General features: G+C 39.7%; 6 protein-coding genes across 6 annotated transcripts; 2 read left to right on the top strand and 4 right to left on the bottom strand.

Moving 5' to 3' along the window:
* Positions 1-560: 560 nt before the first annotated feature.
* NUU61_000986 (heterokaryon incompatibility protein-domain-containing protein) lies at positions 561-1636 on the bottom strand (the record flags this gene model as incomplete). The annotated part of the gene is made up of 2 exons (XM_056651568.1): positions 561-624; positions 669-1636. The coding sequence occupies 2 exons, from the start codon at positions 1634-1636 to the stop codon at positions 561-563; spliced, it is 1032 nt and encodes a 343-aa protein (XP_056516418.1).
* Positions 1637-2226: 590 nt separating this feature from the next.
* Positions 2227-3404, top strand: NUU61_000985 (uncharacterized protein; the record flags this gene model as incomplete). Its single annotated transcript, XM_056651567.1, has 3 exons — positions 2227-2908; positions 2963-3242; positions 3377-3404. 3 exons carry the CDS (start codon positions 2227-2229, stop codon positions 3402-3404), a joined length of 990 nt encoding a protein of 329 aa, XP_056516417.1.
* Positions 3405-4109: 705 nt separating this feature from the next.
* Positions 4110-4500, bottom strand: NUU61_000984 (uncharacterized protein; the record flags this gene model as incomplete). The annotated part of the gene is made up of 2 exons (XM_056651566.1): positions 4110-4372; positions 4440-4500. 2 exons carry the CDS (start codon positions 4498-4500, stop codon positions 4110-4112), a joined length of 324 nt encoding a protein of 107 aa, XP_056516416.1.
* A 947-nt stretch (positions 4501-5447) lies between these two features.
* On the bottom strand, positions 5448-7043 carry NUU61_000983 (phosphotransferase family protein; the record flags this gene model as incomplete). Its single annotated transcript, XM_056651565.1, has 3 exons — positions 5448-6328; positions 6405-6729; positions 6843-7043. The coding sequence occupies 3 exons, from the start codon at positions 7041-7043 to the stop codon at positions 5448-5450; spliced, it is 1407 nt and encodes a 468-aa protein (XP_056516415.1).
* A 1398-nt stretch (positions 7044-8441) lies between these two features.
* Positions 8442-8825, top strand: NUU61_000982 (uncharacterized protein; the record flags this gene model as incomplete). The annotated part of the gene is made up of 1 exon (XM_056651564.1): positions 8442-8825. The coding sequence occupies one exon, from the start codon at positions 8442-8444 to the stop codon at positions 8823-8825; it is 384 nt and encodes a 127-aa protein (XP_056516414.1).
* Positions 8826-24838: 16013 nt separating this feature from the next.
* On the bottom strand, positions 24839-26194 carry NUU61_000981 (succinate dehydrogenase fumarate flavoprotein subunit; the record flags this gene model as incomplete). Its single annotated transcript, XM_056651563.1, has 1 exon — positions 24839-26194. The coding sequence occupies one exon, from the start codon at positions 26192-26194 to the stop codon at positions 24839-24841; it is 1356 nt and encodes a 451-aa protein (XP_056516413.1).
* Between the last annotated feature and the right edge of the window lie 849 nt (positions 26195-27043).

Raw genomic sequence — 27043 nt, 5'->3', positions numbered from 1 at the left:
TATACTAACCCTTCGCTGCGCGTATAGCAGCTATTCTACGAGGTATAGATCGAATTAAGCTATCAATAACGTTTTGATTAAATAGTTCCCATAGATCCGAAAGGCACAAAAATCCTCCACATGTTATTCCAGCAGGATTGTGGCTTGTCTCCAGGGTCTTCCCTGTTCTGTCTCCACATCAATACAGCCGACTCCCACATGCTTGCAAGGGTCTTTCCCGAGAAGCCACCCCCCTGATTTCTTTCCTCCTGGACAGACCAGCAATCCAACGGCGTCGTATGGTCCATTAATCTCGCCTAAGAGGAGAAGAAAGATGTCATGGCCGTACTCTCTGTAGCTTTACATAGTCAGAGAACCCGTGAGGGTCCTCATCAAAGCTTCCCTTGGAATGCACAATCTCTCCATGCATCGCGTCAGCAGCCACTTTGATTCGCTCGGGATCGGTGAAAGGGGAGGGTTCTTTCGGATGCCCTAAGATATGCAATGGGCACAATCTCCCAGTAATCCGGAGATGATTGCTGGAAAAATCGCACATCATGCTGCACTGTGGCCTAGGATTGCTACAAACCTGGAGCCACGTGGGCACAGTCGAGTCTTGGGTAATCCGCCAACTCAGGCCCGGAGCTGGAGGGATGGTGTGAATGAATGCTTGCCCTATAATGGGGCACCGTGTGATATTCGCCAGGGCAAACTCGGTGATCAGGCTGGGCAGCGTAGGATTGTCCCCCGGATGGGCAAATTTGCCGACTCGCAGGTTATAAATCTGCATGATAGCGTAGATGCGATCAACTTCTCGAGAAGTCCGCCGATACTTGGCGATACCGTACTGAATATTGGGATTTGATCCCAGGAAGAAGTAGAACCCGGCTTGTAGGATGTGGTTAGTCAGTTGGGCTACCTGGTCCCGTACGCTCTCCTCCTCAGGCGATAGTCGGCCATTCTCTCGCTCGGAAGTGTTTAGGGCCCTGCCCACGAGGTCGAGGCCGTCGTATATATTCCTACAGGCGTTGATGACCATGCTCAGGAACGTCAAGTAGTCATCATCCCACCGGACCGGCTCACCACTGCAGCTAAGGACTTTTGCATCATGTCGTAGAATGACCTCCTGTAGCGTCCACAGTGATGAAAACCAAGGGTCGCCGAAGAAGATGTCAAAGGCAGTGGAGAGACGGTCGAGGTGGACATAAGGCAGACCTGTCAGGCCCTGGAAGAAGTGATAATGCAGGTCCGGCCCGGATTTGTTGATCCCACTGACAACTTTTTGCAGGGTATCAGTGGAGAGTCTCGACAGCCAGACATACACATTACGGGCTTTCTTAAAGATACTGGCCTGCCTGCCAACCTCTTGCGCGTTGAAGGCTTCATCTTCCTGGTCGATACATGCAATATCCACCCAAGCCCAATCGATGCCCCCTTCTCGCATTCTGCCCAGGACAGCCTGAAATCCAGCAACCGTGAAGTGCTCCTCTTTCACGGCGGGAATTTTCCACGGGGTTCCCTTGATTGGCAGAGCGGGCGGGTCGTGCTTCATTCGGTCTCTGATTTTCCACCGGCCCCAAGTGTAGGTGAGGATGTTGTAGCTTGGTTTTTCCACCTGGCCATACACACCACTACTATCTCTTTCGACGGAGGTCATGGTTGGGATATGAAGAAGCCGGCATGGCCAGTAGTCCTCAACACTACGCCAGCCATAGGGCATTCCGTTGGGCCAAGGGTGCTCCTGTTGTTGTGTAGTGAGATTAATTAGCACAAGAATAAAAGATGTGTTATCATGATGCTTGCGTACCATTTTGTTGACGAGCAGATACTCTCGTGTTTTTTAATATCAAGGGAGAAAGTAACTTCCAGCGTTACATTTATGTGAACCGTCAAAAAAGACGTAATGGTAACCCCTCGGCGAGGCCGTTGGCGTAGGCCTCGCAACAGATGCCTATGAATCAGGTAGGGATACGATGCCTAACAGACAGCGATACGAACAGTAGATCCAGGGCCAGAACTGATTCTTGAAGAGGAGAAACTAGATACTGAGTGAGTGCGATCTTTTGAACTCCTCCTTCTGATCGACAAGGGCTCTGTGGCCTAACAGTGGGGCTCTGTTGCCAAACACACCAGGATGGGCAATCACCAGTCCAACCGAACTGGACGAGTAGCACCCACTCCCTTCATCTTCCCTCACCCACTGCTGTTGAGATCTTCTTGAGACTAGGTCTAGAGTAGTTCGAAAAGATGTCGCTTTCCAACACGCTTAGTGCCGCCAGTACCCTAATCGGGTATATTGGCACCGAAGTCGCGACCACGGATTGTTTCAATCGAGTCCTCTGGCCGCAGCGGTCCTACAATAACTTCTCTCTCCGAAATGCCTGGATCCCCGCCCTGCTCATGCCACTTGGGGGTCCACTTTATACCGCCGCTCTCAAGACCGTCGATACATTCCTCAGGAATGGCTTATTCCTTAGGCCTAACCTCGGGAATATGCTGGGGACTGCGTTCTTCCCGGACTCCGGGATGCACTACCACTTATACGAAGACGGGGTCCGCAGTAGGGAAGCGCAAGTCCGGAATGGGATTTGGGTGCAGGTTCTGCAGGAGATGCCGATGATCGCTGAGCGAATGGAGAAAAAGGTTGAGGGTCAAGTGGAAGATGGAAGTCAGAAAAGGGGGCACATTCGGCAGTTGACTCCTGTCAACCATCTAATTCTCTCTCCGGCCAGAGCCGAGAAACCGCCTCCAAATGTACGAATGAGGCGCTTCTCGATCGATCAGGATATTGGGGCCGTCACGCTGCGAACCATTGTGGCGATTATTACTACCGAAATCACCGGGGTGAGCGTCGCAATCGCCGTGGCGGTCATATGGCGGTCTGCCTTTATGGTTCTTTGGCTGGTTCCCCTGGTCTTGAAGTTAATAAGTGCGTTTTGCACCATCCCAAGAGAGCCTCTGATCTTGAATAATACTCCGACAGCTACGACACAGACGTCAGGGGAGACGCCGACGACAACAAATTTCCTCATCACATCTGGGCAGGGGTTTCACATCATCGAAGGACCCCCTCATATCGTCCTGCAGTTCTTCAGACATTACGGCCATCCCAGGAGGAGCCAGTGGAATGAAAGAGTCCAAATCGCAGTTGTTTTTGCTTTCGGCCTGAACTTTCCTGTGGGCCTAGTCGTGTCAATCATGTGTATGCCTACTACGCTGCAGTGTGTGTGGACAGGCTACGTGCTCTATGCAACTTTGGCGATGTATGTGTCGAGATACACGTATGGTCAATGGTGGTTGACAACCGAGGAACGAATTGCAAATGCACTTATCTACGCGGAGGGACATCCGGGAGAGGCCCAGGTTCTGTTCAGGGGGGCTGATGACGGCGTTTTAGAGGCAGAGCTTATACGGACCCTGCATAGTTCGTATCAGAAGGCAAAGGAGCATGCGATGCGATTACTGGAACAGAAGAGATCTCAGGAAGCACTAGGGGAAGCTGGGGAGAGCAGAACTGCTGAGGAGAAAGGGCACAGAAGAGAGGATCAAATTGTCTGTCTGTAGGAGAGAGAAAAAGAAGAGAAGCGAAGCTATCTACTACCTACATCTGCTGCGAAGGCGGTCTGGAAGGCGGTGGAGAAAGGCTGGCAGAACACCTCCCAACACTTTAGGTCGAGCTTCTTTGTTATATAGGACTTCGTACGAAGGTCCCATAACATATAGTTATCATGCGATCTAAGAGGAAACGGGACCTAAGATAGGACCCTGGGCTAGGGCCGGAAACTGTTCGGTAGGGGGCAAGGCCTATGAATCTTGAGATAGCTTGTCTGTTGTACCCCCTTCGTTTGTAGTAAGCACTTTTGCGCTTTGTCGTTAAGAAGGGGGCGAGTGTGGAGCGATGAGCAAGTAACGACAAAGAGCCTCTGTTTTCCTCTCGATCAAAAGGCGGTGAGGCGATAAGTGCTGACCAGCGAGCGATCACCTTACTACCAACAACCCTCCTTCATACTTTGCCCCGTTCGAGTGATCCAAAGCTCGTATAGATCAGATTTCTTTTTATCTTTATATCAAGTTGAATTCAGACTCATTGTTGTATAGGCAGTCAGATAGGAACCGATGTTTCTTCTCGCCTAGCTTCCACTCGGTCCACAGCCACCGAGCTTAGGGTCATCATCCTTGGTCAAACAGGTAGGGTTTGACAATTCTCCATCACCTGCACCACACTCTAACGGAGAAGTGGCGCTTTCCGACCCTTTGAGATAGCACCAGATATCCGAGTCACCGTTGTTGGTGGGTGTTCCTTTGTGACCGCCGTCGAGTGGGGTACAGTCAACGATGGCATACTTCACACCTTTGGTGGCGCCGCTCGCGAAGCAGTCAAAACCATAACCCTCTAATAATCAAAGATATTAGAATCCCAGAGACAACCATCACGCAAAATATCGAGGGCTGTTACATACTTTGGGCAGCAGCAAGAGTTCCTGTAGAAACCAGGACGGTGAGAGCGAGATTGAGTTTCATATTGAATGGACTGGGGGGTTCTTTGTGGGTTCGACTGCATATTGAGAGGTAGGGAATAGGGCGCTCTAAATACTTGTTCGTATCCTCCTACCGCATGCTCCCAGAATAGCAATAGGGGCAAGTTTGGGAAATGGGGCAAAATTTCCGCGATGGTGATCCACTATCGGCGGACACACGGCCTCGGATTGGGTGCCCTGTTCTTCGACCCTCTAAATCTGGGTTTAGTGTATCTCTTGGCGACTCTGTTAACCAAAGAGGGAAGTATCGATCGGATCATCACTACCCTAACCTCTCTCGGCAACCTCATTCGTGGACAATATAATCTGAACAGACAGGATGATCTTGAAATATCGTGGACTTGAAGAGGGGAAAGAAAGGAAGAAAGAAAGAAAGAGCAATCAAAAGATTGAAGGCCCATGGCCTTTCCTGGACTAGACGTTTGGTTGTACAACAAGGCCTACGGACGAGGGAAGCGACTGCTCGTGTGGACCAAAATATTCCTTGAAGGTGTCCGATAGCACCTTCGAGAGGTGTATATGCTGGCCCGGAATAGTTTTCAAGCCTAATATTCCTTGCTTATCTAGCTTCTTAAGGTCGAGCCAGTCCTCGGTATAGAGGAGTCTCTGCTGCAGCGGGGTAACGGAGCTATTAGTAGACTTCCGCACGACCTAATATAACCCGGACCTAACCCGGACCTAACCCGGGCTGGGTTAGGTTTTGGGTCGAAGACTCCGACCTAGTGTTAGGTCCGGGTTACGATTAGGCAAGTTTGGGAGGGCGACGGGGAAGCGCGGGAGTACGAGTTTGGGAACTAGGAGTCACTTCAACTCCCGTGGGCGGGTTTTGTCAGTCTAGTGGCAGAGTAGATAGGTGCATTTTTTTCCTGTTACCCGTAGTTTCTTTTACCATTTCCTCACGATTATGCCATTGCCTCAATATAGTAGAGATCATTCAAACGGCCAATAACGCTCGTACTCAGCCCTTTCCTCGTCAGTCTCAGCCAATTGCGCTAATATCTGACTCTTGACTTCGTGGAGCGCAGCTTTGCAATCATCGTATCGCTCGTGACTGATGAAGCCTTTGTCTGGCCATAAATCGCCCATTCTCTCCTTGACCTCTGCAACAAGCTCAGTTCCCGCCACTGCACCATCGCTATCCATTTTAATACGCTCGAAATCTTCTTCCGAAAAGTCAAACGGGAATGGGATATTGCTGTTCACGGCAGGTAAGTCCGCCCATGTATCCTTTAGATCGACCAGAAGCGATTGGAAATGCGCCTCACCGTATTCGAACATTCGGTGGGCAAGAAATGTCAGGCCGTACGCTGCCGTCTTTCGGAACTCGACTACTCGATATAGGTCTGGGTTTTTGGCATGCATGAGTTTCCGCCATCCAATTAACACGTTTTGGATGGTATACTCGTGTACAGCCGTGGATCGTTCTTCCGGGGAAAGCTCAGAGAGTTTCGGCAGCGGTGCTAGATCGAGCGTCTCAGGCTCAAGGCCACTCCAGTCGAGGAAGGCTGGGTCGGGATTGTGGTTGAAGAGGGGCGAGATATGGCAAGACTGCCAGTCGATGATGCCCGTAATCTTTTCGGGATTATGCGGGTCTACGAAGACGTTGTCATCGTGTAAATCGTTGTGCCAGAGGCAGGGGCTAGTGATGGCAGTGTCCTTTGGGATAAGGGCATCGACGATTTGTCGGTACCATGCTAGAGCAGTGATTTTCTTTTCCTTGTCTGGTCGGTAGAGTTTTGGGCCACAAAATAAGGCAATCTGTTTCGGGGGTTTTAAAGACTGGATTGCCTTCGTTTCTCGCGTTCCGACTGCTTGCAGATACTGCGTTAGAGGAGCCCCTACAAACTTATTAGCGGCTGCGCAAAGAAGATACGAACGACAACGTACATGGCCCTTTCTCGATGTCCAAAATTGATCGGCCTGCATCAAACCAATCCCGGCCTGTAGCCGGGCCAATAGCAAACTCCGAATCTCTGATGGCCTTGCCATCCTTGACGTAGTGGCTGTCTGCTGGTGGCTGCACGTCTCCTGTGTAGTACAAGCTGCCATAATGCGAGAATGAAACGCTCAGCCATTGCTTCTGGAGACGTGTCATGGCAAGAAGCACTTGAAGTTTCTGGGGTAGTTTCAAGGTGCCCCAGACTTGGGACAGCGGAACACCCTCAATTTTATCCATGATGATAAATTCGGCGCCAACAGGGTGCGATCTTGCCTGCGAGTTCCATGAGTATACGTAAGGCGCCGGTGTCTCAAGAACTTTTCTGGCCTCCCAAATCATTCGTGTTAGCAAGACTCGGTTGTAGATGGAGTTCAAGATAAACATACGAAGTCCATAGTGGCAACTTCACTGGCCGTAGTAAAGTGTGGGACGCCAGCATTCGGATTAGGCACCTTAGCTACGACTTGTCGGCCATCGTCCATAGACATGAGGAATGCTTTGTTGAACATGCCGTCGGGGTACTTCTTGATAGAAATGCATCGAGAGGCGCCGACCGAGTCTGCTGCGACACGTGCGAGCCTATTCATGTCGAATCTGATCTCTCGCTTTCGAAGATTCTCTGCTTCATCTACAATAAAGCGGCCGCGCGTGAATTTGAAGAATTCATCGTTAGAATTCCAATCTGATACGGATTAGTAATATGTTGAATTGCGCTCAGATGGACGTGCTCACCTGTCTGAGAAGAGCCCATGCTGGTGGGACAGTGGTCGTAGGATAACGTTGGAGCTTCCGAGATTGAGCGGCAGTGTTGCTTTGGACTTGGTATTATCCTTTCAAGATAGCAACAAAGACGCGCGGATGGGCGTCGGCACATATTCCAGGAAATGTAATGCCTCTGATGATGCCTACCTTCCAGAAAATCACGTAGCACTCGATCACAGGAACATCAGATTGTCGAGGAAATCGAGGGGCAAAAATAAGATCGATTCAGGGAATGCTGCTTTGCTATGCAAACTGAGCGATGATGATGCAGGTGCCGTAGAGGAAAATTAGATAGTGGCCCCTAGACAGTCGGGATGATCCCTATCGCCCTGGATACGCAGTCAGCACGTGACCAGATCAAGACGCTAGGGCATTTTGTGTGCATTTTATTAGTCAGCGACTCTTGTCCTCTGCCTCCTAACCTAGTTTTACGCAATTGCTCCAGACATGCCAGACTCATCGTAAATTCAGGAAGGAGAAGGACATATTCTCTCCCCCTGATGCCTTACCGCCCCGAGGTGACGTCACGGTGCGCGCGGTTCATGGCAGGTAGCTAACATTGGACGTAGCCTCACGGCTCTGGCGGGTACGGCAACCTGAGACCTGACTCGATCGATGCCCTTGCAATCAAACTACTCTACAGGCTCCATTGTAATGGAGTTTTTACGCGTTCTGACTACTGTACGGTTAGCACAGACAGTTATCCTAGTTACCTGAGCGGCTAATCAGCGCTCGCATCCGCAAAGACGCATGAGCGTGTCGTGCGGGACAATAGCATGACCAGTCTGAGGTTTTACTCCAAGCCATGCTAAATACCAAATTCGTGTTTCCGGTTACCTCAGATGTCCCGCTCCCGCGCAGAAGATTCTGAAAATAATAATGAGCGATACGCCTTCTTGCTTTCCTGCAGTGCCGCTGGCATGTGGAGCCATGCTGCAGTCTTAGGCAGGCTACCGTCAGACTGATTGGCAATCTGAAGCCGCCTCTGACGAGTTGTTTGCAGCATGAAATCTGGTCTTACTGCCCAACAGATCCCCCCATCTTTGACCCAGAAATATAAGACGCCAAAATTCATCCCAAGAATGACAAGACAGACTTCATTCCACAGCAATCCACCGCCTCCAAGTGAGTGTTCAGTTCCCGCTTCTGTCATGATACTGACAAGCTTCCCCGAGCAGCGTCTATATCCTACACTCACCTGCACAAGCCCTCATTGTATTATCATGCCTTCCAAGACCAAAAAGTCGCTTGAGGCTCTCATGGCCTACATCAAGCAGTCGAAAAGTCGTCGCGCTACGATTGTGCGTGGCCAAGGCGAGCCTGGTCACCGAGCTGCCCCGGCGCGTGGGGGAAACCATGATGCGAGAATCGGAAGCCGCATCGACGTTGGAGAAATCATCAAGAAAGCTGGCAAGGAATATCGACGGTACAAATTCCAGCTCAATTTGAATGCGCAAGACTCCACTCTCAAGAAAAAGGCTGCCCAAGATTCCCACAAGGTTTATTCGACTGCAGATCTGGAGATTAAAGGGGATAGGACCGAGGAGGATGAAGAGCAGGCGATGCGGGACTTCGAGGAGCAATTGTCAAAGAACTTAAGAGAATAGATGTGGTAATGTTATATAGCCACCTGGTATTATCCGATTGTTTGTTGGGACTCGATCAGGTACATTGTCTGTTTAGATTCGCAAATAGTCTCCGTATCTTGGGCAACAATGGAAGCGGTTTCTGAAGTCGATGTTCTCGTAGTCACCTGAATGTCACTCTTCATACTTGAGGATGAGCAAGCACACCGCGTTCCTTTGGGGGACTGACATACGACCGGGTGATAGAGTACTTTTGGCGCTATCTCTCCATCATGTACAGGAACTCGCGCATTCACTAATACTTGCCCATGAGATACAGGGCGCCCGTTGGAACCTCGGGAATTGTTAGGGTGAGAGGGCAACAGTTGAAAACTCCTCAGTGTTCAGTGTAGTCGAATTGATCCTGGTTGCAAAACGTGGCTTCACGTAGGGTATCACATGATCATATTATTCAGCCGGACGAGACAGTTCAGTCAATAGGGACCAGAGCACAGCTGAACGGCGTAACAAGCCAAAGGATTGATAATGAGAAAAGAAAATGATTAAATAGTGGGCTCTGAATTGACAGATAAAATCAGGTATGCAGCAAATTTGTCATCGAGACGACCTCAGGGATCTTAATATAATTCTTATTTTTAGAAAATCAATATATACAATAATAGGGTCCAAAAGTCTGGGTATAGCACCCTACTTTAGTAAAATCCATATTCTAACCCCTTTTTTCTTTTCTCTCTACTATAACGAATATACGATATTTTAGTACTGAAATTAATGCAAATTATAGGTTAAATAATAAATTATCGGAATCTACTTATATAGCGATTATTTTTACTCTCGAAAAAATCGCATACGATTTAAATCTTAGCTGTACTATAGTTTACCGGACTTGCGATCGTTTTTAGTAATATTATATTCTTAAATTATCGTCTAGAAATAGTAGACCTTTTAAGATTAGCGATTAAACTATTCGATATATCTATCGGATAGCCCGTTAAAATCTATAAATAAATAATAGAGCTTTTAAAGCGAATATCTTTTATTTACCCTCTCGATCAACGATTCGACGCGTTTTAAAAAGATATAGGCTTTGAAAATAGAAAAGTAAAAAGCAAATATTTTTATTAAAATCGATTATATAAAAAAGATATGCTTTTATATATAAATAGGCGAGTTTTTCAGATTAAGAGAATCTAATCTTTTTTAACGAATATTTAGTCTAATAAATATCGAATTCTAAGGTTTAATTTATCTTTTAATTTATCTCCGAGGCCTACTAAAGCGATCTTATAAACCTTATAAGTTATAGTAAGGATATTTCGTAGATAATTTAAGCTAGAATCTAGATTAGTAGCCGAATAAAAATAATAGTTATAAAACGCGATAAAAATGTAAAGAATATACTTGGCAGGGTATAAGGGCTGTCGATCAGGTAAAGAAACAAGGGGAAGGAGTAAGGGAAAGCAGTATATCTTCATTGCTGTCAAGACTGAATCTTGTCTTGCCAGCTGGATGCGAGAGTATCAATTTATCATACATCTTCGTAACTCCACGCATCATCGATGATGTAAACGACTGAGTCTCTGTTGTGTATCGTGATCATTCCACTATAGGGTGTAGACTTCCGCATAACCCAACTTGGGTCGAAGATCTCGACCTAAAACCCAACCCGGCCTAGGTCCGGGTTGAACTTCTCTAAAAATTTAGTATTAGAATAGTACTAAATCCTATTTATTAATAAGAAATAAGTATTAGACCTATATATTCCCTTAAATCTAAGATAATTTATTTTCGAGAGATTATTTTTCTATATTTTAAGTCTTTTACTATAAAAGGATTATATAGTCCTCGTAAAACAATTTGTATTTATACTGAGGTCGCCGATTCTGGCGTTAAAGGAGGCCAGTAATAGCCTCCTCGGCACTATCCTTCCGTATACGTACTCTTACCCTAGAGCCACACTCCGCTTAACTGCCCCTTTTATAACACGCGTTGTCACGTTCTCGTTTAGCTATATCAGTATCTAGGCGCGTGGCTCCCCTTCCCCTACGTCGGCGTCCCGCTCGTGTTTTCTATTAACTTCTATCTATCTCTAGAGACCTACTCTTTAAGCGTTACTATAACCCTTTGTATAGTAAGGTCACCAAAAATAGTATACTCTATCGGAGGCTTATTAATCGCTAGGGTAATAAAGGTTTTATAGCTATAAAGCTACTAATAGTCCCTCTCTTCTTACTCTCTTATCTAGCCCTCCTCTCCTCTAGTATTTATTTTTTGCTAATCCCTTCTTTAATCCATATCTCGTAGTCCCTTATCCCTTCTATTCAGCTATCTACCTATCTAGAGCGTCTTTATATATAACCTTTTATTTCCTTAGAGGCAATATAAGCGATATTATAGATCTATCCTTAGCGACCGATAGTAATATTTCGGGGGTATCTTTCCGGCCTAATTTTAATACTATCGATAACTCCGATTCTAGGGATACCTTAATTTTAACCAGGCTAACTAACCCAGAACCTAGCTATCTACCCGATAACTATAATAGACTATTAACTTATTTAAAATAACCTATATACCGCCTAACGGATATTAGTGTTTTACCCGATTTTAGCGATAACCCTAATAACGATATAGATAAGGACCTTATAAATATACTATTTAATTATAGGCGTTTAGACTAAACCAAGATTCAGGGTCGATAAATAAAAAAATATTAATATAAATAAGTAATAAATCAGACCTATATAATAGAGATAGTTACTAATATAAGGTATAGATACTATAGAGTAAAGACTACTTAGCCTAGTATATTTTTAAAATAGGATAATCTAGAGGAGGTATTATATAAGCTTACCCCTAATAATATATATTAATTTTTTAATTACTATATAAAGCTAAAATATAATAAAGATAGTTAATATCTAAAAGAAACGTTAAAAGCTAATATCCTAAAAACTAACTAGAAAAGATTTTAGGGTTACTATTAAAGAATTATATAGACTAAGATTATCTCTAAAAATAATAAAGAGATTAATACTATAAGTTATTTACTATAAGCCAATACTTAGAGCTAACTTAGTCTAAGGTATCCGGAAACTTATTGATAAATTTAACCTTAATTAATAAGAATAAAATAAAGAGCTAGTATATATTTAAGACTTAACTAAATTAAATAAGATAATCCTCCGAACTTAGGAAAAATAATTTTATTTTAGATATAAATAGATCTAGCTCTATCTTTTTAATATACTTAGTATTTTTACTATAAACTAGCTATATACTCTTCTTTTACTATAATTTAAATATCTATATTTCTCTATATAGTATAATCTAGATAGAGGCCCTTTTATACTTTTAGCGGAGATTAAGTTAGAGTATATAAAGAAATTCCTCGGAACTTCGTAAATATATATATTATATATTAAACTAGGGTAATAAAGATCCTAATATTACTATTTATTCTTAGTAATAATTTTCTTTTTCCTAAAATCATTAATAATCTATCGTTTATCTTTAGCCCTTATATATTTATCTTTAGTATACTTTTTTGGCTTTAAGCCTTTAAAATCCCTACGCTTTTATCTATAGATTACCTTCGAAAGCTATTTATCGAAGACGGTTAATAATAGATAAAACTACCTTTAAAATATAGAGTCAAAAACTTTTATATATTCTATAAGATAGAGATAGTTAATAAATATATAATTCTTTAATAGAACTAACTAATAATTAAGAGCGTTATATCTAGATATCTAAGAAATCTAGGGGAGATCTATAGCTTCCTTTAGTTAATATTTATCTATTATTTTTGCTATAAAAAGAGGAAGATATTAAATAAAAATAATATAGTTAGCAAAATATAGTAAAACCTAATTATAAAATATATTAATACTTATACTTTGTTAAATTATTATCTTCTATATTATATCAATATAGATATATAGAGTATTATAAATAGTCATAAATCTAATAAGTCTCTAATACGCGCGATTACCTATATAAATAGATAAATTAATAAAAAACGCCCTCGATATCTTACTTCGGAGTAGCGAGCGTCCCTTCGCGAATATCTAGAATATATTAAGGCTGAGCAGTAAATAAAGAAATAAAACGAAGAGTATAAATACGATCCTAATATAGTGAAATAATTATAGTTAGAGAAATTAACACGCAAAACCTTTAATATATTTAGTTAGTTAGAAAGAGTACTAAAATAAAAGGTCTACTATAAATTCGACTATAAATAGACTATAATAGATATTAAACGATAGCTTTTAGGGGCTACTATTAATAATAAAAAGATAAAGAAGATACTTTAAATAGAAGACTAGATACTACTAGAGTAGATTAATCTTCTTAAGAACTTATTTATATAATCTATCTCTTAATCCCTAGAAATAGAATAGTAAAAAAAGAACGCTACTATAGCTACGATCTCCTAATACTATTATTTCCTTAAAGATAGCCTATTATATAGGTAATATAAATAAGTAGTACTAAATAATAGGTTCAACAAAGAATAGATTAATATAATACTAAAGCTAGCTAAGAAGAGTTATAGTTCTCCGGAGCCTTTATAGTATAGTATTTTTCTTATAAAAGCCGGAAATTATATTAGAAAGGTTAAGAAGCCCTAATAATATTTTTAATATTATAATAATACCGGATTTCCTATTTATCGTAGAATATAGAAATATAGTAAATATAAGTTAACCCTATAATACTTTTAAGAGAAATACTTATAAGATCGAAGGTATTATATATATAATAAAGATCTACTCTATAAGATATATTTTTATAGATATATAGAAGAAATTTATCGCCTTAGTACTTAACGGAATTACTATATTAAAGAAGATATAGGATCTAATATTAATACTAATTAATTAGGAGGTTTATAGGGTTTATACTAAATTAAAGAAATCTTATTTATTTTATTTAAGAATAATTAACCTTTAATATTTATTATATTTTTTATAATAATAATCTAGTTTCTATATTTATTAATAGTTAATTACGACTAAGAGATAATTATAGGATATATTACTCTTTTATTAAGGAATTTATATCTTAAATTCTTAAGCTAACTTAATAATATTCCTAAGTAACTCCGATCTAGAATACTAAATAACTAATCTTATAAGAATAACCGAGAGTACCTCTATTACTTAATATAATCTATAACTATAACCCTAATCCGCGTTAAGAGGACTACTTCCCTAATTCTATTAGATAGTCTTAATCTAGATAGAGAGACTATTAAAAATTAGGTTATTTTTATTTAACTTTAAATATATACTTTCTATCTCTTTTTTATTATTAATCTAACCTTTACTATTTAATTAATCTTTATTAGTACTAGGACTTTATTTATATTACTAATAGCGTATTATTCCGCTAACTATAGCTGAATTTATATATATAAAAATAATCGATTAGCTATCTATATATTATATAATAACAATAGTATTATACCGGCTCCTAATATCTAATAGATATAATTAGCGTATTTTAAGTAGTTATTCTATATAAGCCTAACTAAGTTAGTAGGAGCTTATAATATAGGTCTAATATCTTAATAGCACTAAAAGATAAAGTAATAAGAAATAAGCGGCTAAAGTCTATTTATAGAGATATTACTATTAGGAAAATATTACGCGCGTATATTAATAATATATTAATATTCTCTTAAAGATCCGTGCTCTAGTATAGGTAATAGCGAGTTTAAGTATTTAGGAGATTACCTTCTGTCTCTTTTATAATTTATCTTTATAATATTTATATACTATAAGAATATTTATTAATAGTAGTTTTTAATTCTCTCTATCTTTTAGGGCTTAATAATAAGAACTATAAGTCTTAAATTAATAGAAAAAGAACTTAATAAATTATTTTTATTTATTGGTAAGTTAGAGCTTTAGAAAGTTAGCTTATAAAGTCCTTAATAATAGTAATAAAACTAAATAGAATCTACCTAATAAATTAAAGCTTATCTATCTGAAGAAACGAATCTATTTTTAAGACTATTAAAGATTACCGCTAGACTATCTAATATTAAGAACCTTTATAAAAAGGCGTTTAAAGATAGTTATAAAGAGTATATTTAGTTATACTTTAACTAATAAATATATTTTTTTATTCGTAGTATATCTATTATATAAAAAAGAGCTAGTCTTAAAATATTTAGTTTTAGGAACTAATATAGATAATAGAAACGGATCTCTCTATAGTCTATAGTTAAAATTTAGGAAATTAAGGTCTATTAAGTACCGCTAATCTTTAAGATTAAGAAGCTAATATTAGCTAAGGTTCACGTTATTTAGGAGTAAAATACTAAAGAACTTAAAATTATAGTTATCTCGATCGATTATTCTTTAGAGATTATAAATATTAAGAGAATAGTATAGGATTAGTCTCTTATAGGAATATATAATACTAATTATAATAAAAATAGTATATTTTAATAATATATAGCTAGAGGATTATATCCGAATTTCGAGATTTATAGTAGTAACTACGACTAGAATAAATACTATACCTAAAAGTAGTATTATAAACTTAGGATATAGCTAAGAAATCTCTAATATAAATAGCTAATATTTGATTTCTATTAGAATTTAAGGGGCAAAAATAATTATAAAGTATTTCTTAGAAATTCTAATTTAGTTATATAGTATAGGTAAGGATTTATTTAATATTACTAATAGAGAAGTTATAATACTAAGAACCTATAGGGACTTAATAACGTAGAATATCGCGTAGCTATTCTAATTTAATATTAATATAGGGTATTACCTCCTTAGACTTCTAGTCTAATTATACTTAGTAGACTTTCGGTCTAATATATAAAGATATCACGTACTAATACGTTTATAGATAACGAATATATATTTAGTAAGATTGTCTAGATTATTACTAGTTTTTATTGATTTAGTAATTTTATATTTATATATTTCTTTATTCTAATTAGACTAATATTAACTATATTTCTCTAAAAAGAGAATATAACTAATAGCTTGTATATTTCTATAACTATCTTAAATTAAGGTATCGATATATAAGATACCTACTTTTTAAACGATTTAAAATCATCCGGAGTAGTACTAATCGGACTTTTAAGATTAATTATCTCCGTTACTTAAGTATTCTCTTCTTATTTATTTCTAGTAAAATAAGACTAAGTAGGCTTAGTTACCTTAATAGTTTTAACCGAAAGATCTCTATTATAGATTAGCTTTATTAGTAACTACTATAGTTAATTTATATTAGGGCCTAATTAGACCTGGACAGACCCGCGGACAACCTATATGGGTCGACCTGTGGGTCAGCCTATGGGCGGGTCGTGGGTCAGACCTCTTAACCTGTGGGTAAGTCAAGATTTTTTTGATCTATCCCGCGGGTTAATAGGTTAACCTATTTAACCTATTTAGGTAGATATTTTATTAACTATATAACTTTTATAAATTATATTATTTTTAGCTATATTTTTAGGTATTATATTTATTTTAGTTAAATAATTTTTTATAATAATTAAGAGAATAATTCTTAAAAAGTAATTCTAGAGAATATTATTTTAAATATTAATTAATTTTAATTTTAAAGCTTATAATTATTAAGTACTTATAGATATTTATAAACCTTACTAGAAATCTATAGGAGGCTATAATTATCTTTATAATTATTTCTTAACTTTTTTTATTATAATTAATAAAGTATATTAACTATAATTATTAGATCTATAATATCCTTCTCCTTATTATTACTAATTAGTATAATCTCTTTATAAGTCTTTTAGGTCTCTTTTTCCCCCTATATAATTTCTAATTTATTCTACTCCCGAAGCTCTTAAATAAATATAAGCTACTTCTTCTTAACTTCGAATTTAATAATATATATAAGTATTATTAGATCCTATATAGTAGATATATTTAACGCCCCTCGTTAATAATAGTAAATATTATACGCGGAATTAAATAATCGCTTAATACTAATACTAGTAGCTAGGATCGAGAGGAGATCACGGGCGAGGCTTATAAACGTAGGAAATTTATACTAATAATCCTTCTAGAACTAATAAGATAGGATTAGGATAATACCTAGATAGAAGGCGGATTATAATAATTAGTATAATATTTAGATAGATTAGAACTAATACCTTTATTAAAACTAGGGTTCTAAAATAGGCCTTAAAACCCCGATTCTAATAGGGGTAGAAAGATAGAAACTTAATAGATTAGAACTAGGGTTTTAAGTAATTACTTAGAACCCTAGTTTTAATAGGGGTATATATAGAAACTTACCTTTTTTAATATACTATATTACCTTAGACTAGGAGCTTAAGATAGAAGAATCGGCTATTAAAAATATATTAAGCTTATTAGTTTAATAGGATTATTTTATTTTAGATAATAATTAAGAGTTTAGAATATTACTAGCTTAGTAACTTAAAAGCTAACCCTTAAGACTTTACTAATATTAGACGCTATAATCTATCTAAGGGTAGTCTTAGTCTTTAGTTTAAAAAAATTTAACTTTATATTAAGGGGCTAAGATAGTACTAATTATATAGATATCACCGAGCTCTTTGTTATCTATTATAGAGTAATACTCACGGAGTTTACCTTTAGCTAATTTAAGGGCTTGATATATCTATTGTTTCTATCTAATCTTCTTTCTACTAAACTATCTAATTAATCTCTTAAGATAATTAAATAGCTTATTATAGATAGTAAAGATAATATAAATAGTAATATCCTTTATTTTTAAGAGGACTATAGTAAATTAGAAAAATAGCTAAGTAATATTAAAAAGATAGTCAATCTAACGCTATTTATCTATATCGATTTTAAGATAAGGATAATTATATTTAGAGCAAAATCGATTAAAGATTAATTATAACTATTTCGCACGCCGGAGTATTAAAAAGGTTAAATTCTATCTAGTTCGGATATCTTAAATTAGAACTAATCGAGGGTAGTTAGGCTAGAGACTAAGGAAGGACTCCTAACGTTAAGAGCTTATATTAATAAAGATCGTAAGGTTTCTAATCTAAAATATAAAATAGATTAGTATTTTAATTAATAAATAAGGAGTATAGATATATACCTTTATAAGAGTTATTATAATATCTTGTTTTTATACTTTTCGATAAATATATTAGATATATTCCTCGGACTAAATAGTCTTAGTTACCTCGTTCTAAGGGTTCGCTTTTATCTAACTAAATAGTTGCTTTAAACTTAACTAAATTATATATATAATATATAGAACCTAAATAATTATTATCTTAGAGTTAATATCTAATAATTAAATAGAATCTTAGATACTTAAAATAAGGGTAGAGTTATTTAATATATTATTAGTTATTACTATAAATACTTAGTCTTTAATCTAATACTTCTAGAGGATATCGAGGAGGGTTATACTAAGATTCTGCCTAAAATATATACTAGAAATAGGTTTAAAGCTAAATAAAACCTCTCAATAATTCTAGTCTATATTAATAAAATAGCTAGAGATAGCTATAAATATTTATTAAAATAGTGATATCTAATAGTTAAGACTAATAGAGAGTTTAGCCTTAGATAGAAGCTTCTAAAGTAAATCTTTTTATTAATCTTAGGTTATTCCTTAGATTCGATACTATATAGTTCGATAGGAAAGGAAACTAGGGATAAATAATAATAATTAGATTATTCGAAGAAAGGCTTAGAATTCGGGATACTTAATAGTTTAAAAAGGAAGCCGTAGGGTAGTTATTATAGTAATTAACTATTACTCTTATAGCTTTTAGATAACTAGCTAGACTATTTAAGAGGAGTTCTTAGCCTAAGAAAGATTAGTCTATAAATTAAATAATAGCTATATAATATACTATATATTCTATAAGATATTAGATTATTAAATATTTAGTAATATTTTAGCCTTTCTAGTATATACTCTGATTCTAGTAGCGTTAGAGACCTATTATCCTATTCTTAGTATAGACTAGATAGTCTATAACCTTACTATATCGTTTATATAGGAGTTTTGGCTCTTCTATTACTAAATATATAATTTAATTAAAATATAACTATATATTAGTCTATTATAGACCTTCCTAGTTTATCTTCTTTATAGTATTATAAGAACCACTAATTTAGGTATTAAGCCACTAGTTTAAAAACTCTACTTTATTTATACTATCAAAAATCACCTAGATCTTTTTCCGATTATCGGATTATTTTAGTGTTAGTAATATAATAGAAGGGAGGCTTTACTCAGTTTGCTGGCTTTCTAGTAGTTCTAAGAGGATATCGAGAAGTTGATTAGAATAGAAAATAGATAACTTAAACCCCTTACTCTTAATAAGAGAGGGAGGGTACAAGATAGATAACTAAGATATAGAAGAGATATAGTAATAGTATATTAAAATAAAGGACTTAAGATATAGAAAAATAATCTAAGATAAATCATCGTAGATTCAAGGGAATATATAGGTCTAATACTTATTTCTTATTAGTAGATAGGATTCGGCACTATCCTAGTGCTAAATTTTATAACTAATCAGAAGATACTCTACTAATATATACAAAGCTTATTAGATAGTAAGAAATAGATTAACGGGTTAATCTATAGGTTAACCCGTTAACCTAAATAATTAGGTAAGAGCAATACCCTAAGATTTTTCTTTTTATCCCTAAAAAATTTCAACCTAACCAGCTAATCTTTTTATATAGGTATATTAGAACCAGGGCTATAAATAAATATATAGATAGATTAAAACCGGGGTTTTAAGTAATCGCGTAGATAGATTAAAACCCTAGTTCTAATAGAGGTAGAAAGACTACTATAAAAAGGTATATATTTTATTATATCTAGTAAAAGAGGGACTATATAACCTTTTTATAACGAGAGACTCGAGATATAGAAAAATAATCTAAGATAAATCATCGTAGATTTAGGGGAATATATAGATCTAATACTTATTTCTTATTAGTAAGTAGAATTCAGTACTATCCTAGTACTAAATTTTATAACTAATCAGAATAGGCTCTACTAATATATACAAAGTTTATTAGATAGTAAGAAATAGATTAACGGGTCAACCTATAGGCTAACCTATTGACCTAAATAATTAGGTAAGAGTAATATCCTAAGATTTTTTTTTATCCCTAAAAAATTTCAACCTAACCAGCTAATATTATTATTTTATATAAATTCAGAAAAAATATTTAAAATAATTCTTTTATATAAATAAGACTATAATATACTTATATATTAATAAAGAAATATTAGATATTAGATTTATATCTATTTTATTATTTCTAATATATATAGTTTATTTATATAAAAAGTAGAAGTACTACTATAGACTTTAAATATATATTTTTAGGTTTAGTATAAGAAATAGTTAACTAATATCTTCTTTCGCCTATATCTATCTATTATAAAATATAATTCTTATCTTAAAGTATTAAATTAATAAATTAATATATTATATATTCTAAATATATTATTACTATATAATATTCTTTTTATAAAGAGTTAGAATTATAAGTTATATTAGAACAAAAACAGTATTTAACAATAGTATATTATTAAAAAAGGTAAGCAAATTATCTATTCTAATTAAGAAATTTATGCTAAAATAGGTCAAAAATAGGTTAACCTATTAACCCACGGGTCAACCTATGGGCGGGTCAGGATTTTATTGACCCGACCCATGGGTCGTGGGTTTGGGTCATGGGTCAAGATCTTTGACCCATGGGACGGGTCTGTCCATGTCTAATAGGTACCGAATTAAACGTAGTACTTCGGACCAGCAAAAATGGTTATCGTACTTAATAATATTTCTTGCTGCTATAAAGGATTTCCTAGTCCTTAGTTAGACCGCACCTCGTAAGTCTAGGGGGGAAGAGAAGCCTTCTATCGGAGGCTCACCGGATAAACGCCTATTATATCTTGCCTAGCTTGCTATTAAGATCGGTTTCAAGTTAGAGGAAATCGACCATCTTATCGCTACGGATCCCGACCTTACAGCTGTTAGATTATTTTTACGTCGGTCCCGACTATTAGACCGATATAAGATAGACGAACGATATACTTTCGTCCTCTCACGATATATTATAGGAGAACTAAAGCTTCTGGCTACTCCTTTGTTAGGGAATTTATATCCTGAATTCTTAAGCTAGCTTAACAATATTCCTAAGTAATTCCGATCCGGGATACTAGACAACTAGTCTTACAAGAATAGCCGAGAGCACCTCTATCTTGATATGATCTACAACTATAACCCTAATCCGCGCTCCTATTTAACCTCATTGGCATTCCAACGTGATATATTCGTTTCCTATTTTGGCACAATGACGCTCCCACGATTATCACCTATCTATGAGTCCCCTCTAGGTGGAAGTGACGACAGACGTGATCCGAGTTCCCATGAAGCAGCATACTCTTTTTCAAATGGGAATGGGAATTCGGTTGGCAGGGGTGACCTTTGTCAACCAAGTAGGGTTCATGGCTCTGTCCCCTTAACTACACCAGATGATGCAAATTCTATCTCTGAGGCTAGGACTGCTACCTCTCCAGTTGGGTCGAGTAACTACGAAGCCTACCATTCCGAATGCCCGAGTCGTCCTATGTCAGATTTTCCGCAATACTTAAGATCTATCGAAGCAGCCATATGGCCGCGCAGTCAGCGTTCTGAAAGCCCCCAGGTAGAAGCCAAATGCGACACGATACACTCGCAATTCGGACTGGACCCTTTAGCACCAGGCTTCGAACGATCGCTAGCCAAAACGATGAACGTTTTTCACTCCCTAGATAGCTCTATTCGACCATCAGATGCGGCGAAGATATTCTTGTCAGCACCAGACCTAATTGTTGTTTTCTTGTGGAACGACGCAACATATATCAAGTTCCGACAGATCTCTGGACAGAGATGGGTTTTCGAGGAAGTCATGAGCCTACTGGCAGACCGTGACTACTGCTTCATTTGGATAGATGGAGAAAGGGTCGTCGTCAATGACGTGAGTGATATCTGGGCAATAGGCCAGGAAGCAAGTCTTGTCTTTGCTGGTCCAAAAGTAGAGTACATGGATGAAGAGTCTAAAGAATCTTTCCTTAATTGGGTCGACGATATGGCGATTAGAGAAATTTAAGGTATTCTTATGTTCAATCTATAGAAGGCCATTGCGAGCAGTTGCCTCTCCTTGGTGAGTCGCCCTGCGGTGATAAGTTCCTGCTCTTCATGCTCAGAAATCATGAAGATGGCATTCCTGCCATCCGTTGTGGCCGCACGGAAACATTGCCCCGGTCTGAGGCTTTGAAGATGTAAATCGTACGGCGAATAGTCTTTCCACGTATACTTTCGTGCAAGTCGCTCTAGCGGTGATGGATCTGACGGGTTGACGAGCAGACGATCGCACTGCCTCCACTGTTCTTGTTCAAACACCCCGCATAATGGATTTTCCTCAGCTCACCCCAACGCCGCACAGGCGGCGCGATAAGACCATCGAATAGGGGGCCACTGCGGGACCCACCTTTTTAGTAGGCTGATAAGCCAATGAAATCGATCCTCACTGTGACTCACGCTTCCAGGGAGCTGACTAAAGTCATCTATCTTCCTGTAAACCAATCATAAGCTCGATTAGAGTCCAAACTATGGGGCGTCATGACCAGAAAACCGTGAAGTGGTCTGGACGTAAAGTTGAAGCCAGGTGAGAGCTGAGGCGCCTGGTACATGTATACAGGCCTCCAGATAACTGTTATATGGTAATGGGGGAAGAGCGGGGAAAGAAAACAGGGTTCAGGAAGTGGTCAGGCTCGACCCGAAACTATGTCGCAAAGAGAGTCGGTCGGCCCTTAGTTTCCACTGCAACAATGGAACCAGTGTCGCAGGACTTTTGCTACAGCGACCCTCACTAGGCCAATCCCAGTATATACAGAGGTTAAGGGAACTGAAACAGTGTTGCAGGGCGTAGGCCCGTGCTGTTCCTTTGCGGATGGCCTCGCGGACTTGCGATGGTGGCCGTCAGTCAGGCGTGGGAATCATTCGCTGAGCAGCGTTGTTGGCGTTGCCTGCCACTGGAAGGAGGTTTCAGGGCGGGACACCGGCGGCAAACTGGGCTTTTTTTCATGAGAAAATCATGGTCTTTTGCGTGTTGGGCAATACGTGGGTGCTAAGACAGCACGGAGTTAAGACTCCGCCCCGTGATTTTAGGTTACAGTATGAACTGGTCATTCCCGCTTGAACCGATACCTATATCAGATTTGACACTGTCTAGATGACACTTGTGACTACTAGGAAGGGCCTGAATCAATTAACCACTTTCTATATGACTGCAGAATGTGGGAAGCACATCGTTTTGAGTGAAGAACGATAATGGGAGGCTGATCACGCGTCTCTCGCACTAGGTGGAAGAAGCGCACTCTAAGGAGCTACCGAACAGGAAATGGACCCCCAACATAGTTGGACACCAAGCGATGGAGGTTGTCACATCCGTCAGCCAATTTGACATGGCGACAAAAAGATTACGGAGAGACTAAAAAGACCGTGAGAAGGACGAGCATGTGTACATAGATTACTTGGCACCACTAGCACCGGAGGCTACATGCAGCCTAAAGGTGCGAATAGCTAGAAGATTTAATAAATAAGGCTACTCATAGATTACATTACATCGCTCCACGTGGAAATTCTCATCTAGCTATCTCCTGTAGTTGTTCTTTTTCAACCTATCCTCCCTCGGATTTTGCTTATAGATAAATAAACACTTCCTACAAAGTCGAGACTCACTTTTCCTCTTCAATCCTCTCAACTTGACAGGCAGTGCCATACGCACATATCTCTGAACAGACCCTCAGACTCGAGACATCAAATCTGAGCGCAATGATTGCATTACCACCTCTGCTCATACACTCTCCCACTAGACGTTCCAAAGCTTCTTCGCGAGAAGTATACATCAACTTAGTGAAAAATCGCAGCTCGCCCCCGACAGCGGAACGTGCAAGAGCACCCAGATCTGCCCCCTAGTTCCTTGAGCGAACGGTAATTCCATATACTGTGCCAAGAACATTCTTAATTTTGTACCCAGGCAGATCATTCATAGTGGTTGTGACCACGCCATGGGTATCGGTAAAGCAGGCAGGGACCTCACTCTCCTTTTTCTCCGTCATATTTAGAGCGCTAAGTAACAAGATATTAACTATGTCCCACCTGTCCTAGATATTTCAAAAAACGGTTTGAAGGCATGATAGCAACTCACTGTAAACTTTGCGATTGTAACGCGAAATAAGTTGTCAATAGGAGGTGTCTATTAATGAGAACTTCGTTACAATATAAATAAGAGCTTATGTCTCCCAGATCGCAGATCTTCATCTGACCGCGAATTAGTGCCGTCTTATCCGTTTGAGGGATTTTGCATCATGCTGCCACTTAAAACAAGGTTTTAAGTAGACCGAGAAATAGGGATGGTCGGTCCTATTCCTTCTTGGGACATTCCCTGCGAGCCAATCACATCCTGGTATCACAGTGGATCACGGCCCGTTCTTGTCGCACCGATCTTTATGGTGAGGTCATGAACCACGAAATTCGTGCCTTGTCTCGATCTGACACCATATATTAACGGAAGATAAATTTGAGAACCATTTGATGCTTGTCAGCTTTTGCTTGAAATAGTATCTAGCTCCGTGGCGGACTCATGCTGTTGGTCATTGTCGCTCGCCATATGCATATCAGACACCAATGGCAGAAACTACGTACTACTACTCAATTGTGCCGTAACTTGATTTACACCTACCTTACTACGTAAGAGATAAACATTGGGGTCTAGCATCTTAAATGTGCCAAGCCACCGATATATTGAAGTGGCGCATTATAACCTAAATTTGAACTATCAGTTTAGTAGATCATTCTTTTATTGGTGTTGAATTGCAGCTTTGGAATTTATTCTCTGGGTGATAGATAACTCTAGGTTCCGCTTGATTTAGTATGAAAGCTCTGGCGTGTCCACCGGCGGGATACTACATCTCAGTCGCCAGTTCCTGCTCACTGTCTAACTGGGGCTTATGGCGTTGAGGCCAGCAATACGTCCAAAAACGAGTGCCCGCAAAACGGCCACTGCATTTGGCGCCATGTCGCAGAAATGGCCCGTAATCTCACCTGCGGCATATAGATTAGGAATGGCGCCTTGCGGGCCAAGAACGCGCGCTTCCGTATCAGTCGCAAGGCCGCCAAAAGTGTAGACAATAGCAGCAGCCAGCGGGAATGCTGTATATGGTGGCGTGTCGAGCGGCCGAGCCCAGTTCGATTTCGGGGGTTCTAAGCCTGGGGTGGTGGCAAGGCTATCAAGGCTGCTAGCTGAAAAGCGAGATATGTCTGCGCTACAGGCTATGTTGTAGCTTGAGATTGTGTCTAGGAGCGCCTGTTCCGGCACCCCTATCCGTGCTGCCAGGCCAGAAATCGTGTTCGCCGTCACCGGCGGACAGTCCGAGCGGATGGCTGCTTCATAGCCTTCCACTTGGAAAACTCTGGAATCACACACCGCCCAGGCTGACCGGCCTGGTGCATCAAAATGGATGGTTCTAGAGAGACGCTCCCACGTGTCATGTACGAGCCCTGCGCCTTCATCGATGAACCGATTTCCATCCCGATTCACCACCACGCCATACGGATAGATGAGGACCAACGGCGCCGGTTTATCGCTGCGCGGGTCGATTATTTCGCTATGCATTCCATTCCAGTTGCCAGAGACCCTAGCCCCGTTATCCAGCGCCATTTGGATGCCGTCGCCAGCGTTCCAAGCCGTCCCCGGTGATATCGGCCGCAACGTCTCGGCACCGGGTCCGAGATGGGTACGCAGCATGTCCGGATTGCCTTGGAATCCACCGCTGGCGAGCACAATAGATCGGGCGATGAATCGGCGCTGGTCAGTTGCCTCAACTACGGCCTCTTCTTCGCCAAGATGAAGTCGCTGGGCGCGGCATTCATAGACGAGTCGGACACCCTTCGATTTGGCAGATTGCTTGAGTGCTTCGACAATGGCAGCACCTTTGCCGATGGGCTGGATCCTATTTGGCCAGGACTTCAAAAAATAGTCCATGGCGTGGAACTGCACCCCTTGCCTTTCGAGCCATTGGAGGGCTTCGGGTGCCTGGCTAGCCAGCTTTTCGAAATAGACGCGGTCGGTACCGCCGCCACTTGCAGCCATCATGTCGTCCACGAAGCTTGGTAGTACCTCATTGACTGATCGCATTCGCATGTTGGCAGGGCTCCACCTCGAGTTTCCGCCGCTGGCATGCTCGGGTGCACGCTCCAGCACGGCAATCTGCGCCGAGGGCATGAGTTCTGCCGCGGATATGGCGGCGGTTAGGCCAGCAATGCCATGACCAACTATGACGAGGTCGTACATGCTGATACACGTCAGTCTGCAGTCTAGGGGATTAAATTTCATTGGCGGTTGTGGCGGGTTGGATTGCTTACATGCTCCTGGTCTTAGGGAGACGCGTGAGTTAGATGGGAGAAGAAATGTCATGGGGACTGACTCAACTTCTGTTAACTTTGTTAGGATTCTCCCCTTCCCCTTCGGGTTTAGCGTCCCGACTTAGTCAGCTCTAGTATGAGAGTAGCAGTTGCCCAATAGGAACGCATTGTGCTTCCCGATTCTCTCAAACTTGGGACACTCCCATTACGTAAGTTAGCCAATTAACTAGGGTATTGATAGGGGCACCTCAAGATTTTCGCTATTGACACCTCATTTTCTGACATAAGCAAAATCGCTGATATAATCAATTTTCATCACTATAGCAACTATATACTGCATATCTACTCAATATTCTGCTTCATCTCTTTTTCTCTTCTACTACTACCCTGCTAGTTCTTCGCTTTCTGCATACCCTATCTGCTTCGTCTGCTCTATCATGCATACCATGCAAACCAACCCCGCTATGCCTACCCCCAGCACCCCTACTGCCGCTACTCCCCCTGATATCTCTGCTGCCACCACTGGCAATTCGACTGTCGATTTGCCTACTAGACCCCTCGCCAATTCGCCTACTGATTCGCCTGCCGATTCGCATGCTGATTCGCCTGCCGCTGCCACTACCGATCTGCTGCCCCCACCACAACGAACCTTCCCTAATCGGGATGAATTGGTCGATTTTATGCGCCAATGGGGTATAGCGCAGGGGTATGCTACTACTATCAAGCGGTCCAATGCTGATAGGCAAGTCTATCTCCACTGCGATAGATCTGGGGTATA

This window comes from Penicillium alfredii, assembly GCF_028826965.1.
Source record: "Penicillium alfredii strain IBT 34128 chromosome Unknown utg000001l_segment0_segment0, whole genome shotgun sequence".
NCBI lineage: Eukaryota > Fungi > Ascomycota > Eurotiomycetes > Eurotiales > Aspergillaceae > Penicillium > Penicillium alfredii.
Note: the sequence above shows the minus strand (reverse complement) of the source record. Positions and strands in the feature narration are given on the sequence as shown.